This window comes from Rasamsonia byssochlamydoides (assembly GCF_041956645.1).
Source record: "Rasamsonia byssochlamydoides strain NRRL 3658 unplaced genomic scaffold VTN77scaffold_9, whole genome shotgun sequence".
Taxonomy (NCBI): domain Eukaryota; kingdom Fungi; phylum Ascomycota; class Eurotiomycetes; order Eurotiales; family Trichocomaceae; genus Rasamsonia; species Rasamsonia byssochlamydoides.
Genome location: NW_027192392.1, coordinates 177,298 through 190,872, shown reverse-complemented (window position 1 = coordinate 190,872; position 13,575 = coordinate 177,298). Strand labels below are relative to the sequence as shown.

The window sequence follows — 13,575 nt, the reverse complement described above, 5'->3', positions numbered from 1 at the left end:
GCGATAATGGAATGACCGCGTGCATCGATTCAGTCTACTTCCTCGATGGCTGGTTTTTTCTTTTTCCCTCGGGCTCTGTTGCCCATCAGTCGATCCAGCACGTGGGTTTCCTCTGACTTCTGGGATTGAGTTGGCGCAGACGAATCTCTTTTATCCTCGTAAACAGAGCCTTCGCTCTTCTCGCTGTCCTCGATGTCGCTATCGCTGCCGTGGCCGTTCTTTTCTTCCAGGACTCCCAGACCCAGATTCTGTTGCGAAACGCATCCTTTAGAACCCATACATACCACCCTGTTGAACCAGTCATTGACCAGGAGAGACACCATGCACGTACCATTTCAATATACTGTCCCTCTTCATCTTTGACATCATCCATGACCACGTCCTGCCCTCTAGCAATCTCTCTCTCGAGATCTTCATTTGCAGCCTGCAGCTGTGGTAGGAACGACGAGAGTCGAGAGAGCAGACCAGAGTTTTGTACGCGCTGTATTCGCGGTTTGGGTCGTCCTGGCACGAACGTAATGGGCTCTTCTTCATTATTGGCGCCGCCATTATTCAAGGCTTCGCGGGTTTCTTCCCGATTTTCTAGGTCGGTCTCGTTGTCCTCGTCGTCGTCCTCGTCTTCTGAGGATGAAGAGGAAGACGAAGAGGAGGAGGAGGTGTCAGACGATGTAGTCTCCTCGTCACTGTCAGGGCCGTCTTCTTCGCTGGAAATCTCCTCTGAGGAGGAGCTGAGCGAGCTGCTGGTTGTGTCGTCGGTATCATCAGCTGCGGAGCTGGTTTCCGCGGCGAGATTATTAGCATCGCCGTCACGCTCGGCGGCTAAGTCGACACGGCGGGGCGGCGTTGTGCGTGACCGCTTGGCTGGGGAGACTGGCGATGCCAATGCCAGCTCCAGCTCATCGTGGCCACGTTTCCTGGCCATGTTTGCCGCCAGGTTCATATGAACCATGCAAATAAAGGAACGGATTCGGGGGCTTCGTTGCAGCAGTGTCTGACCGGCGCGAGTCGCGGTTTCGACTGCTTTGGTGGAGCGGACGGGGAGTGGCAGTGACTGGTCTGTTGCGTGCCGGGCGCCTCCACCAGCTTAACGCTGCGGATAGCCAATGTCTGTAACAGTCTGGGGACGAACTATCAAATACTATTTATACTTGTTGCGCCGTCTGTCTTCCAAGTTCCCCCCGAAGTCAAGGAGGGGGCAGCAGAAATGTCGCTCCTTCAGCCTCTCCTGAGCGTCCTGCCCGTACTCTGATCTCTTCAGTCCCCACGAGATTGATCCTTCTCGTGGACTTGGACGGAGACCGACGGGAGGCCTGTATTGAACACGTCTCATAGCCCCTCTATATTTATATATCTATCTATCATCGAGGGTAAGTTGATCTCTTAACATTTCTCCGGATATGCAAGTGTCCCTTCGTTCCCTGCGACATCTTGTTTTATTGTCTCTTGGCACACTTGGCCGCATAATCTTGGGATACAGCCTGTACCATTTTTGTGATCCGACACCTTTCCATACGTTAAGGAGTGCTCCCTCAAAGAACCATTGTTCTTCACTGTTCATATGCAGTTCAGGGAGCTATGGTATTATTTTGTGTCAGAATGCTTCCAAGGCAGCGAATTGCGGATTCTTCACTACAGTGCTGGCGAATCATCGCCTTACTATGATCAACAGATCGCTGAAAGCTATTGTTCTATAGTCATTTCCACAGTCCCCCAAGTCTGTGAATGTGTTTGTATGTTAAAGGCTGTTGACATTTGTCGCCTGGTTTTCTCCCAGATTTATCTCATGCTTATCGTTCAATATCCTCCTCCATTATCATCATTACCATCCAAAATACTTCCATTTCACACCTTCCAGCATGCCTTTTTAATCCTTCATCACGTCGAAAATTCTGCTACTTCTCATTCTACAATGGCTATCGCTTACACCAGTGCTGCAGGAAAGTGAGCCTCAGAAGGCTCTGGCCGGACGACTATATAGCCGGACTGGACGCAGGTTGAGCTCCGTTACGATTCAAAGCCTACGTTCCAACGAGTCTGGTCTCTCTGGACTCGTGCTGCTATCTCAAGCTTTCTGAGATAGTCTACTTCCGTGTTATTTTTACAAATTTATACCCGGCCAATCGACCACCATGAGCAAGCCCAGCATCCAGGTCAACGGCTGTGAACCTCTCAACGAGGAGGCCGTCAACAACAGCAATGGTTCAATCCGCAAGTCCCTGCACCAGAACATCATCGGCAAACTGCGCCCGCTACCGTTTCAGTACCACTGGACGGTGTGGTTCGACAGGCACTCGGACTCCAACAACTATGACAACAGACTGTACGTCCTGCACGAGGACGTCGCCGACATTGCGACCTTCTACCGGGTGTACAACAACTATCCGTGGGACAAGATCCGGCTGCGTGACTCGGTCCACATCTTCCGCAAGGGCGTGAAGCCCGTCTGGGAGGACCCGGAAAACCGCCACGGCGGATGCTGGACATTCCGCGTCCCCAAAGCGAAGAGCCAGGCTTTCTTCCACGAGATTGCCATCCTGTGCATGGCGAATGAGTTCCAGGCTGCTCTCGAAAGTGGTTCGTGCCCCAGCCTATCTCTCTTTACTGAGTATTTACTAAAGTGTCTGCCAGAACACGACCACGTCCTCGGCGTCTCCACCTCCGTCCGCTTCAACTCCCACCTGATCTCCGTCTGGAATAAATTCGGCTCCAACGAGCGCTCCATCAAAGCGCTGGAAAATACCATCATCGAGCGTCTCTCGCCCGAGCTCCGGCCCACGGGGACCAATTCGTATTTCTATAAACGGCATGAAGAGCATGATGGGTTTCGGCAGGCGGTAGAAGCAGCAGCAGGAGCAGCAGCAGCGCAGGGCGACGGTACCAGCACATCAGCCACTGCTGAGAATGGCCAGAAGACGGAGTCGGAGGACTTGACCGGCAAAGAGGAGTCGAAAAACACGGGAGAGGAAGAATCTAGTAAGCAGGAGTGAGTGGGCAGAGTAGGTATGGATAGCTATGTACGTGGCTATGGCTATGTGCAAGGGTATGATATTCAAGCTTCTTGTTTGTTGTACTTGTTGATATGTGTGCCGATGGCATGTTATCTTTCACCTCCTTTACCTTCTTCTTCATGTGGCATTGTTCTTCACACTGCCTATTTTTCCTCCAATTTCCCCCCTTTTCTTTTCTTTTCTTTCCCCTTGGCCTTGAATTTGATTACCTACCTGCATAGCTCGTCACCTCATTATGTGGATCATATCATTCCCATACCCTTGAGATTTTGTCACACTACACTATTTCTGTTCTTCCTTTCTTTTCCTTTCTTCCTTCGCCTAGGAATTGGAATTGGCATTGGCATTGGCATGGATACCTGGTACCAATATCGCACTGCTTTGTATGTATGTACTTGTACTGTACTCTAGAGTTTTTAGGACTACTCTTTTTCTCTATTGATTACTGCATTGTCATTGTCATCCCTGGATAGGTATTATTATCAATCAATCAATCAGTAGCTTGGACGAGGTCGAACCCTAACCCTCATCTAGTATTTTAATCATCATCATTATTATTATTACCTATGTATGTATTATCGTATTGCCCGTCTGTCTTTTAACGGACTCTGGACTCTGGTGGTTTGATTTCAACATCACCGACTGCTGGTCCGGTGGTGACTACCTAGGTGCTTTTTCTGTTGTCGTCTTCTTCATTTTTGTCTTTGTCTTTGTCCTTGTCTCCGTCCCTGTCCCTGTCTCTGTCTCTGTCTCTTTCACTATCCCTGTCTCGATCCTTATCTCGATGGCGCTCACCATCCTTATCTCTCTCCCTTTCCCTTTCCTTTTCTCTTTCTCTGTCTCTGTCACGATCACGATCGCGATCGCGATGGCGAGAGCGAGAGCGAGAACGGGAACGGGAACGAGAACGACTGCGCTCGCGATCCCGGTCTCGCCCCCCAGGAACATACCGATCGATCTCAACAAACCGTGGCCGATCGCGATCATCTCGATCCCTGTCCCTGTCCCTGTCCCTGTCTCTGTCCGGCGAGCGGATGCGGCGACGCGGCGATCGACTGCGGTTGCTGGTCGGAGGGACGTAGCGGTCAATCTCCAACTGGCTGGGAGAGCGCGATCGTCGTCGGGAACGGGACCGCCGCCGGGGGGCAGGGCGAGAGGATGATCGGTCTCGATGGCTGTGCCGGGTGCGAGAAGAGCGTGATTGAGACCGCGACCGGGACCGTCGGCGATAGCGAGATCGCGATCGGGATCGGGAGCGTGAGTAGTAGCTGTGGCGGCGGCGCTCTTCTCGGTCTCGGTCTCGGTCTTTATCTCTGTCTCTGTCTCTGTCCCTACCCCTGTCTGTATCGCGAGATCGGTCACGGTCCCGGCTGTGATCCCGATGATATCGATCTCGACCTGTGTACCGATCATACCCGCGGTCACGATAATATCGATCCCGATCCCGATCTCTATCCCGATCACGGCTGCGGTCTCGGTCTCTATCGTACCCCCGCACGGTAGATCGACTGCGGCTGCGACGACCGCTTCTGTGGCTGCGGTCATCCCTGTAGTCGCGAACCGAGAGTCGATCGTCGGCATCACGATCTCGAGCTCGACTCTCTCCATCGTATCGAGACGATCGTCTGGTGCGAGACCGACTGCGGCTCCTGTCGCGACCATCGCGTCGCGATGGACTTCGAGTGTCCCGAAGTTTTGCTGTTGTCGGCGTGATCGAGTATCTCGACTCCGTGACACTCTTGGGACGAGGCGGGGGCTTGCGACCACTCTCGATGGCTTCGGCCTCCTCAAAGTCGAATTCGGGTTTCTGTCGTGATTTGGCCGCCAATTCCTCGCCTTCTTTCAGTAGCAGCTGCAGCGCTTTTTCTTCCAGGGTCTTGTCGTCAACAGGTGCCGGTGGTGGTGGAGTGGGTTCTTTCGGCGTCGGAGAACGATCTCTTCTCCAGTCACGGTAGCGGGAAGACCCTTCATAACGATCATAGCCCCGTGGACGGTCATATCCACGGTCACGATCTCGATCACGGTCGCGGTCACGATCTCTGTCTCTATCACGGTCACGATCACGGTCACGATCGCGATCGCGATCGCGATCTCTGTCTCGATCTCTATCCCGATCAGAGTCTTCTCGCCTCCTCCGCTCATACCATTCCCGCCTTTCTCTTTCCCTTTGCTCGTCAAGCGCCCGTTGCTCCTCCCGGACGCGCTCCCGCTCAGCCCGTCTCTTTTCCTCGCGTTCTTTCTCCTTGGCCCTTTCTTCTTCCTGCTTCCGTCGTTCGATTTCGCGCTGCTTCCGCTGTTCCTCTTCTCTGGCCTTGGCCTCTTCCTCTTCCTTACGTTTCTGCTCGCGAAGAGCCTCCTGTCTGGCCTTTTCACGTTCCTCTCGTTTTTGCTGGACGTAGCGTTCGTAATCCTCATCCGTCTTGTTGCCGGCCGCCTCCTCCTGCGCAGCGACTTCTGGCCCGACTTCCTGTCGACGGATGTCCCTGATTGCTTCCAGGACGGCCTCCAGATGACGGGATATTATCGAGTCAATAGCGCTCTCGACGGTTTTGTAGATGTCGCTGCGATCGACGGCGCCTTCGATCAGAGTGGCTGCTTTTCCTCGCTCGCGTGACAGATGAGCAGGTTCCCGGTCGATTTCCGCCTCGGCAAGCTCAATAAGGGCCTTTGTAAACGTTTCCTTGGCCTCCTATTTCTCAGCGCAGACTAGTAAGTTTAAGTCCAAGCTCAGGGCAACCCAGGGCAGCCCAAATATAGGTGCGCGAGGGTTAGATAGAACAGCAGCAATGCCATACCGACTCATTGAACTCAGCCCAAATTTTCTTCCTAACATTGTCGAAACCACCTTTCTTTTTGAACGCAGATAGAAGATTATCGATCGCAGCGCGCTGCGCCACAGACAGGGGCAGCTCCTCTGTCTTGAACTTTTTCTTCTGCAGGCTCTCGATGTCCAGGGCGGGCCTTTTGGAGCCGACGGTTGTTTGGGCTTCTGCCGTTTCTTCTGAACCGGACATGACGGCGACAGCGGAAGTTTCGAACGGATAGGACTCTAATATCTCTCACATGTCGTTTTCCACATCGCTAGACGCGTCTGATATCCTTCATAGCGTTTGTTGCTGTAATCGAGGTCGCGTCGTTCCGTTCTCTTATCAAGTTGCTGATGATATCCTCCGGCAGAACCGTTGTTCCGGGCGGTGAACCCGTCCCGTCCCGCATCATTGGGTGCTGCTTTAACTTGACGCTGATTCGATGCGGCTAGAGCACAGCAACTACCGAACCTCCAGCATCGACCTCGAACCACACCACCTGCCATAGAACCCGCCGCAGTGCGCCCCCGGCAGGGTTACAATTCCTCTCGAACACTGGTGCTCTGCTTGCAGAGGCTCAGAGGACCTTCGAAGAATCGATTGCATCCGCATTGCTTCCCTCATTCCGTTTGAATTGAACGGTGCATCCTCCCGCTATCACCTGAACATGGTGCACAAAGTTCTCTTCTGGGGCGGCTTCGGTACGTTCTGACTCTTGCTGAGCCCTGCTCTTGATGTATATCGTTATGAGCGGGCTGCAATATGAAACTATGACTAACGCGATCACGTAGGCATCGCCGTCCGCCTCTGGCAACTCGGCATTGAGATGCGCCCCCTCCTCAACAAAGAATCTCTCTGGGTGTACCCCATCTTCGCGGGCGTCGGTGGAAGCTTCGGATACTGGCTGCAGGGCGTTGAAGACCGACAATTGAAGATCCTGGCGGAGCGCCGGGAGGCTCTGCTGGAGAAGCGACGAAGACGGGACGAGCGGGAAGGTCTGGTGAGCAAGACAGAGGAGGGGGGAGTTCTGGCTGCGACGTCTTAAAAGGGAAAAGAAAAGGTTCTGAGTGATTAGAGTTGGGGGAAGAGGGATGGATGGAAGGCGGACGGACGGCGAAGGCTACATTGCATGCATATTCTCACGATCAATCATTCTCTTTCTGAGTTTGAGTTTGATTGAGTTAGAGGAAAGGAAAGATCGAAAACTCTCTGCATTTTTACCGATTACAAGAATTCGAATTCGAGAGCGGAGATGAGATGAGACTCGAGAGGATGCCCCGTTTTTCTTCCTCTTGGGTTAATTGTGTTTGATATCTGGATTTGTAACTATTGAAAGAATTACCATTATTTTTTTTCCAGCATGTGATTGATCATTATCAACTCCTGTGATCGTCAATCTCCTACGTACTTTTTACCGCTGTCATGATTTTTGCCGTAGTTCTCGCCATATTAGTGTTCCCTGTAGTGCTTAGAATAATACAGGATAAAAGTAGACCTAGGCTGGCAGGCAAAGCAGGCTAATTGATGGCTGATATATAATACATTGTAGAATGATTTACGCATCTGTACTTTTTTCTTTTTTCCAACGGAAACATTCATACACCTTTAATAGTAAAGTAAGATTGTATATGTGAATAAAAATAACCGTTCAATTAATATTCGGATTAATATATTCAACTCACGCCCGCTCTATCGTAAACTGGAGAGACACCTCCCATCTCTGCCCTCCTGAGCCGTATCCTCCTCCTAACCGATTCTTTATCAAGCTGCAGATTCTCTCACGTAGCCGAACCAGGCTCTCCTCCGAGCCAGTGACTCTCAGCTTGAGATTGGCCATGCAGAGGCCATAATGAACCTGCCAGAACCTTGCATCATCGATGGCAGATACAGAGGGATCCGATGCGATATCCCTCATCACATCGCTGACACCGCGACCAGAATATGACATGAGAAGCATCGACCCCAACGTCTTCACTAGACGGAATCCGAGAACGCACATGGAGATGGCCATGGTAACAGACAATACCCGGTCCAGCCATATGTACAGCTGGATGGAGAGCAGCGGCAGCAACAGCAGCAGCGCAGAACATGAGAGGGTTAGAAAGTGAGACGGATTGCTGAGAACCGACGGCAGCGACTCGATATAGGCGAACCGCATCGCCTTGCCTATCCGAGCGTGGTTCTTGAGTCCAATCGCGGAAATCAATGTCGATCCAATGGCAAAAAGCGCCGTGATATCGACACTTCCGAGGGATACGCGTTCGTGGGAATGAGCATGGTGAGGCTCGTGGCCAGAGGAAACTTCGAGCCAGTGCTGCAGATTATGGGATATCAGGTCCAGACCCATGAACAGAAGTAGCACAGAGAGTGCGAATCCCGCCAGCACTTCTGCGCGCTCCAGACCGAACGGATGCCGAATACTGGACCGCTTCCATACCTCGAAGTTGCCTAATACATCTACCGCAACGCAAAGAAGAGCCCCCAGAGAGTCAAACAGGATCAGATGCGACAGAGCCGTCATAGCCAAAGAACCATGGGCGCTCCATAGCGTGTATCCCGCCACGAACATATGGCATACGCTCCACCAGAAGCGGGTATTTTGTTCCTTGGACATACTCCCTCGACACTCCTTCAGGGTTGGAATTGGCAAAGAGTTCGGCAGAGCCAAGGGAGCCCTTGGCGGTGGCTCGAGAAAGATCTGATGCGAGATGCTACTGTGCTTGTACTTGTGGCCACGTCTCTGTCCAATGTTCTGCGCGTCCTCATCAGCACGATGTCAATCGACAACCTCATAAACGTGTGTACATACTGATTTCAGCACCGGACCCTTTGCTAGGGCCGTGGGCTGGAAATTGAACGGACCCGATTCTCCATTACTACTACTCGAGCCGTTGTTCCCGCTTCCTGGGGTGTCGAGAGACATGGAGCCAAACGTGGGGCTTTTTGGGGCCGAGAAATTCATCCCCCCGGCCTCGTATGAGCCAGCTGCGGACGACATGGTGTCTGTCATCGGAGAGAGAGCATTCGGATCGAATGATGGCTGTGAGGGGGCATTGTTCGGCTCTGGGGGGTCATCTGGCGGCGGTGTGGGAGTTCGTGGAGGTTGAGGAATGGGAAGGCTGGACGCCATGGAGAAATGCTTTGATCTGCGCACGACGCACGTCCTTGATCACTTTCCCCTTATTCCGTCCTGCGCATCGAGTATAGCGGCGAGGGCGACAGGAGAAGCGGAGCTGATTAAAGCGGAGAGCAAGTCCGAGTGGCTCGTCTTAGTGGCAGTCCGGCGACTATCAGCGTCATCGCTCCCGCCATTTGTCACTCCGCCCCTCCGCATTCATCGAGGATATTACTATCTCTCGCCGCGCTGCCAGCACGGCCATGCAACACCCATCAAGAACCGTCTTTCGACCTAGAGGAGCCCCTGCGGCGATGATCTCTGCTGGCGTTTATGGATAACCGCGGTGCTTTCTTGTTCATCCTGATCGCTCTCTATCTGCTTGTCAGTTCCCAGGTCCGCGCGCCGTTGATCGATCATGACAGAGAGCACCAACGTCAGGTGGCGGAAGAGCAACATGCTCTCCATCTTCTGAACGAGTCCCGTTATGGAGATTTCGATCCTCAAGCCGGTCGATGGCTTCCAGTTGCGGGTCTAAGGCAGAATGACAGCTATTCCTGGAACCTGCTACCGGACGTCCAACACAGAGCACGGCGTCACTTGCGCTTCGCATTTGACAAGGCGGGAGTGCAGATTCCGGTAGCGTTGGAGAATCCAGATGAAGCGCCATCTGTGAACTTGACGCAGATATCGCTCCCGGTCTATCATAATGTCACCGGAAAGCTTCGGGGCGACTGGGTGCGGCAAAAGCAAGATGATGCCGCAGCATCTCATCGTCCTCACCTGAATGTCACGGCCCTTGTCCTTGAAAATGACTATGTCACCCATGATTTCGGCCTCAATGTGACTGGTGACGATGGAACACTATACTTGGACCTTCATGAGGGAGATGGGGAGGAGCTCTTGCAAGAGCCTAGCCACGTTAGAGAGATCCGTGCGGATCTAGCGATAGAAAGCGGGAGCTCTCTCGGAAATACGTGGTATATGTCGCTGTTTGGAGTTCACTTCCCAGAACTGGGAGAAGTCATTTTGACCACGACAAGCGAGAAATTCGGTGGCATATTCTCCTTGCCGCACTTTGCACTCTCGCAGGACACTTTCGATATCTCTCACCGGCTCCTCGTGAAATCTCTCTCCGATACGATTACAGAGAAGCAGAATAGCCCGCCTACCTTCTTTCCCTGGTCTTCCCTTCCCCATGGGTCACAATCGATGGCATTTCCCACCCCCAAATGCGAATACATCATTTACCTGCAGCAGCATCCGATCATGTTACATGGCAATCTGGCGGAGCCCGCTTTGCTTGAGCAAATCGAAGATGAACTCCGATTTCCAATGGGAGCGCCGATTCCATCCCCTCCTCTGATGGAGATGTCAGCAGTCATATTCTCACCAGACTGTGGCATAGTTCTGGAGACTAAAGGCGCACCCGAATACCCTCCCACCGAATCTCTGTATCTTGTGGGTCCCAAGCAGGAAGAATACAGTAAATATGCATCGCGTCTTGTTTACGCCATTGCCGGTGTTACTGTAGCTCAGATATTCCTGCTCTTGCGACAGATCAAAGAAGCTTCCACGCCATCCACCAGGAGCCGCATCAGTTTCTACACGATCGCGATGATGGCGATTGGCGATGCAACTGTGATCATCTTCACCTTGTTATCGCTGTTTTCTGACACATCCTTCTTAGTCCTGACGGCGACCGCTTTTCTCGGATTTTTGTCTGTCAGTTACATCGGCATGAGGTTTATGATGGAAATCTGGGCCGTCCAGGCACCTGAAAGGCGGGAACAGGACCGCCGTGCTCCGTCGCAAGCTACGAATACGAATACGCGTCAGGAAGGTCAGGCCCCTCCGGTCACTGCAGCGAGAGCTGCGAACTCCGGGGCGACTCCTACTATTATCCTGCCACCCGATCAGGATGAACCGGAAGAGGAACTACCTATGCCTAATCAGACGCCCGCGCCGAGACAGTCAGATAATAGCGGCAATGATGTTGGGGCCATGTACGCCCGATTTTACTTTATTCTGTGCTGCCTTCTCATCATTTCGCTCTGGTCGCTTTTGTGGCCCAACCGTGTAGGAGCGATATACGCGAGACTTCTTGGTTTCATTTATCTCTCCTTTTGGGTCCCTCAGATCTACCGCAACATCATGCGGAATTGTCGGAAGGCCCTGCGGTGGGATTTCGTGATTGGCCAGAGCATTCTTCGTCTGGTTCCTTTTGTCTACTTCTTCACTGTACGGGGTAACGTCCTTTTCATCCGTCCGGATTCTACGACGGCTTTTGCTATGATCGGCTGGGTCTGGTTCCAAGTATGGGTGCTGGCCAGCCAGGACATCCTTGGCCCGCGTTTCTTTGTTCCCAAGGGCTGGGCGCCGCCGGCATACGATTACCATCCTATTATACGAGACGCCTCCGCTTCCGGGTCCGGCGAAGACCTTGAATCTGGTACAACATTGCCAATTGGCTTTCTCCGCGCTGAGGAACGCGACGCGGCAAGCAACGCGCGGGACAGCGATAAACCGCGGCCCAAGGACAGAAAGAAGAAGATCTTCGACTGCGCGATCTGCATGCAGGATATCGAAGTTCCTGTTGTGACTGCGCCTGGAGGGATTGCCGGGGCGAGCGTGGCGGACGGTGCGAGTAGCATCCTGGGCCGCCGTGCGTATATGGTGACGCCATGTCGACATATTTTCCATAGCACCTGTCTTGAGAGTTGGATGAGACTGCGGCTGCAGTGTCCGATATGTCGGGAATCTATTCCCCCTGTATAGAGCTGTTGTGTGCATAGATCTGCTTCTTTTCCTATATAGATGAGAATTTATCATTTCAATGTGGGCAAACCGGCTTAAAAACATAGTAATAATATCGGATGCTTTCCTTTTAGAAAATAAATTCCTATGCCAAATAGCCATTCCTGTTGAAATCTGGCCGTACCTAATCATCGACAACGCCTGACGTGATTTACAAGCCCAGATAAGATGAAGCTCGGCTCACAACACAAACAGATAACAACTCCATGACGACTTGTAGTCTTCCTCCCTTCGCCTTCTTCTCTCGAAAAGTGCACTCTCTCTAGTGATCGTGCTCTCCAACAGTTTCCAGATACGTAGCCTCATCCATCAAATCCTCAAGCTCGGTCTTATCGTTGACCTCGATCTTCGCGATCCAGCCCGCATCTTCGGGAGACTGGTTGATGATCTTGGCATTGTCCTCCAGCGCGGCGTTGCCTTCAATCACCTTGCCCGACACAGGACACAGGACGTCAGAGGCTGACTTGACAGATTCGACGGCTCCGACGGTCTCGCCGGCGGTGACTTCGAGGCCGGCAGGGGGAAGCTCGACGTAGACGACGTCGCCCAGCGATTTGGCGGCGTAGTTTGTGATGCCGATTTTGGCTGCAGGAGACAAATAATTGTCAGTAGATGCACCGCCAATTCCGAATGAAAAAAAAAAAGAAAAAAAAAGGCATGATAACATACCGGTGCCGTCGTCCGCCAGCTCTATCCATTCATGGGATTCGGTGTATTTCTTCTCCTGCCCTGGACCAATTGATTCGCATTAGGAATTATTCTCGTTATCTGAACATATCCCCAGGCTGAAGAAGCCTGGGAAAGGTGTGTTTTCGTACATAGCGAGCTCCGAGAGAAGCTCCTGATATTTCCCGCGGGGAAACATGACGGAGGCGTGACCCGGCCAGCCGACACGGGGAGTCTCTGCGAGAGGACTCGGGAAGCGAAGGGGCGCGCAATTCGTGCTGCAAAAGACATCTTGGCTGGCAATTGGAGAGGATGGAGAGGTGAGATGTAAGAAGGAAGGAAGATGTGATGGGAAGAAAAGCGGTGCGATATGTAAATACTTTAATTTTATGCTGGCGGAGCTTCCCCGTCGGACGGCATGCGGGAAGAGATATCTGCCAAGACGGGCGATAAGGTGCGTCGAGTTGCTGCGAAGAAAATCTTGGCCGCATCAACCCGTCACCACTCTGCCTTCCAACACGCTAAGTTTCTATACCTTTAGATGAGATGTTGTACGAGCTAATTGCAATTGTACGCAATTTCCTCCCTTGATTACTACCTGTCATCCGGCTTCTTTGTTCTGACTTTCTCACAGGTCCGACCGGGCAGCCTCCACGAGGTCCGAGAGTACGTCTACCGTCCCTTCAGAAAGGAGTCGCCAATACACTTCCAACAAATATTTTTTTTCCACAGAGCTCACGACTGATCACTTCTACAGAATCGCCCGTAATGCCGGCCTCCAGGTGCTGCGCTCCGGCGGCGTAGTCCGCGGCTACACGAACTGGGGCACCTTTCGCCTACCGAAACCCACCACCAAGCACCAGGCTCGATACACGGAGGGCCACCACTTCATCATGCGCTTCGATGCGTCAGGCCCCGTTCAAGCAGCCGTCCGAAGAACCCTCAGCCTCGACCCGCGAATGATTCGGTTCTCTGTCGTGAAGCTGGGGGACAAGTTGGAAGAGATCAAGGATATCGATGGCAAGGTCGAGTGGAACAATAACCAGAATCTCTCGGAGACGATTACTCGCTACTGAAGACGAAAGAAATAACTTGGAATATGAACGAAAATAATTCATTGGCCGCGAGGGTAAGGATAGGGATCCTATCTTGGGATGTGCAG

General features: G+C 52.5%; 8 protein-coding genes across 8 annotated transcripts; 4 read left to right on the top strand and 4 right to left on the bottom strand.

The window, feature by feature from the left end:
• Positions 1–29: 29 nt before the first annotated feature.
• On the bottom strand, positions 30–922 carry VTN77DRAFT_9501 (uncharacterized protein; the record flags this gene model as incomplete). Its single annotated transcript, XM_069426117.1, has 2 exons — positions 30–248; positions 332–922. The coding sequence occupies 2 exons, from the start codon at positions 920–922 to the stop codon at positions 30–32; spliced, it is 810 nt and encodes a 269-aa protein (XP_069280624.1).
• Positions 923–2,129: 1,207 nt separating this feature from the next.
• Positions 2,130–2,987, top strand: VTN77DRAFT_9500 (uncharacterized protein; the record flags this gene model as incomplete). The annotated part of the gene is made up of 2 exons (XM_069426116.1): positions 2,130–2,574; positions 2,629–2,987. 2 exons carry the CDS (start codon positions 2,130–2,132, stop codon positions 2,985–2,987), a joined length of 804 nt encoding a protein of 267 aa, XP_069280623.1.
• Positions 2,988–3,672: 685 nt separating this feature from the next.
• On the bottom strand, positions 3,673–6,022 carry VTN77DRAFT_9499 (uncharacterized protein; the record flags this gene model as incomplete). Its single annotated transcript, XM_069426113.1, has 2 exons — positions 3,673–5,697; positions 5,804–6,022. 2 exons carry the CDS (start codon positions 6,020–6,022, stop codon positions 3,673–3,675), a joined length of 2,244 nt encoding a protein of 747 aa, XP_069280622.1.
• Positions 6,023–6,482: 460 nt separating this feature from the next.
• Positions 6,483–6,860, top strand: VTN77DRAFT_9498 (uncharacterized protein; the record flags this gene model as incomplete). Its single annotated transcript, XM_069426112.1, has 2 exons — positions 6,483–6,516; positions 6,607–6,860. 2 exons carry the CDS (start codon positions 6,483–6,485, stop codon positions 6,858–6,860), a joined length of 288 nt encoding a protein of 95 aa, XP_069280621.1.
• A 633-nt stretch (positions 6,861–7,493) lies between these two features.
• VTN77DRAFT_9497 (uncharacterized protein) lies at positions 7,494–8,945 on the bottom strand (the record flags this gene model as incomplete). The annotated part of the gene is made up of 2 exons (XM_069426111.1): positions 7,494–8,567; positions 8,625–8,945. 2 exons carry the CDS (start codon positions 8,943–8,945, stop codon positions 7,494–7,496), a joined length of 1,395 nt encoding a protein of 464 aa, XP_069280620.1.
• A 318-nt stretch (positions 8,946–9,263) lies between these two features.
• On the top strand, positions 9,264–11,708 carry VTN77DRAFT_9496 (uncharacterized protein; the record flags this gene model as incomplete). The annotated part of the gene is made up of 1 exon (XM_069426110.1): positions 9,264–11,708. One exon carries the CDS (start codon positions 9,264–9,266, stop codon positions 11,706–11,708), a length of 2,445 nt encoding a protein of 814 aa, XP_069280619.1.
• Positions 11,709–12,009: 301 nt separating this feature from the next.
• VTN77DRAFT_9495 (uncharacterized protein) lies at positions 12,010–12,704 on the bottom strand (the record flags this gene model as incomplete). The annotated part of the gene is made up of 3 exons (XM_069426109.1): positions 12,010–12,332; positions 12,417–12,476; positions 12,566–12,704. The coding sequence occupies 3 exons, from the start codon at positions 12,702–12,704 to the stop codon at positions 12,010–12,012; spliced, it is 522 nt and encodes a 173-aa protein (XP_069280618.1).
• A 255-nt stretch (positions 12,705–12,959) lies between these two features.
• On the top strand, positions 12,960–13,489 carry VTN77DRAFT_9494 (mitochondrial 37S ribosomal protein bS6m; the record flags this gene model as incomplete). The annotated part of the gene is made up of 3 exons (XM_069426108.1): positions 12,960–12,983; positions 13,048–13,079; positions 13,171–13,489. 3 exons carry the CDS (start codon positions 12,960–12,962, stop codon positions 13,487–13,489), a joined length of 375 nt encoding a protein of 124 aa, XP_069280617.1.
• Between the last annotated feature and the right edge of the window lie 86 nt (positions 13,490–13,575).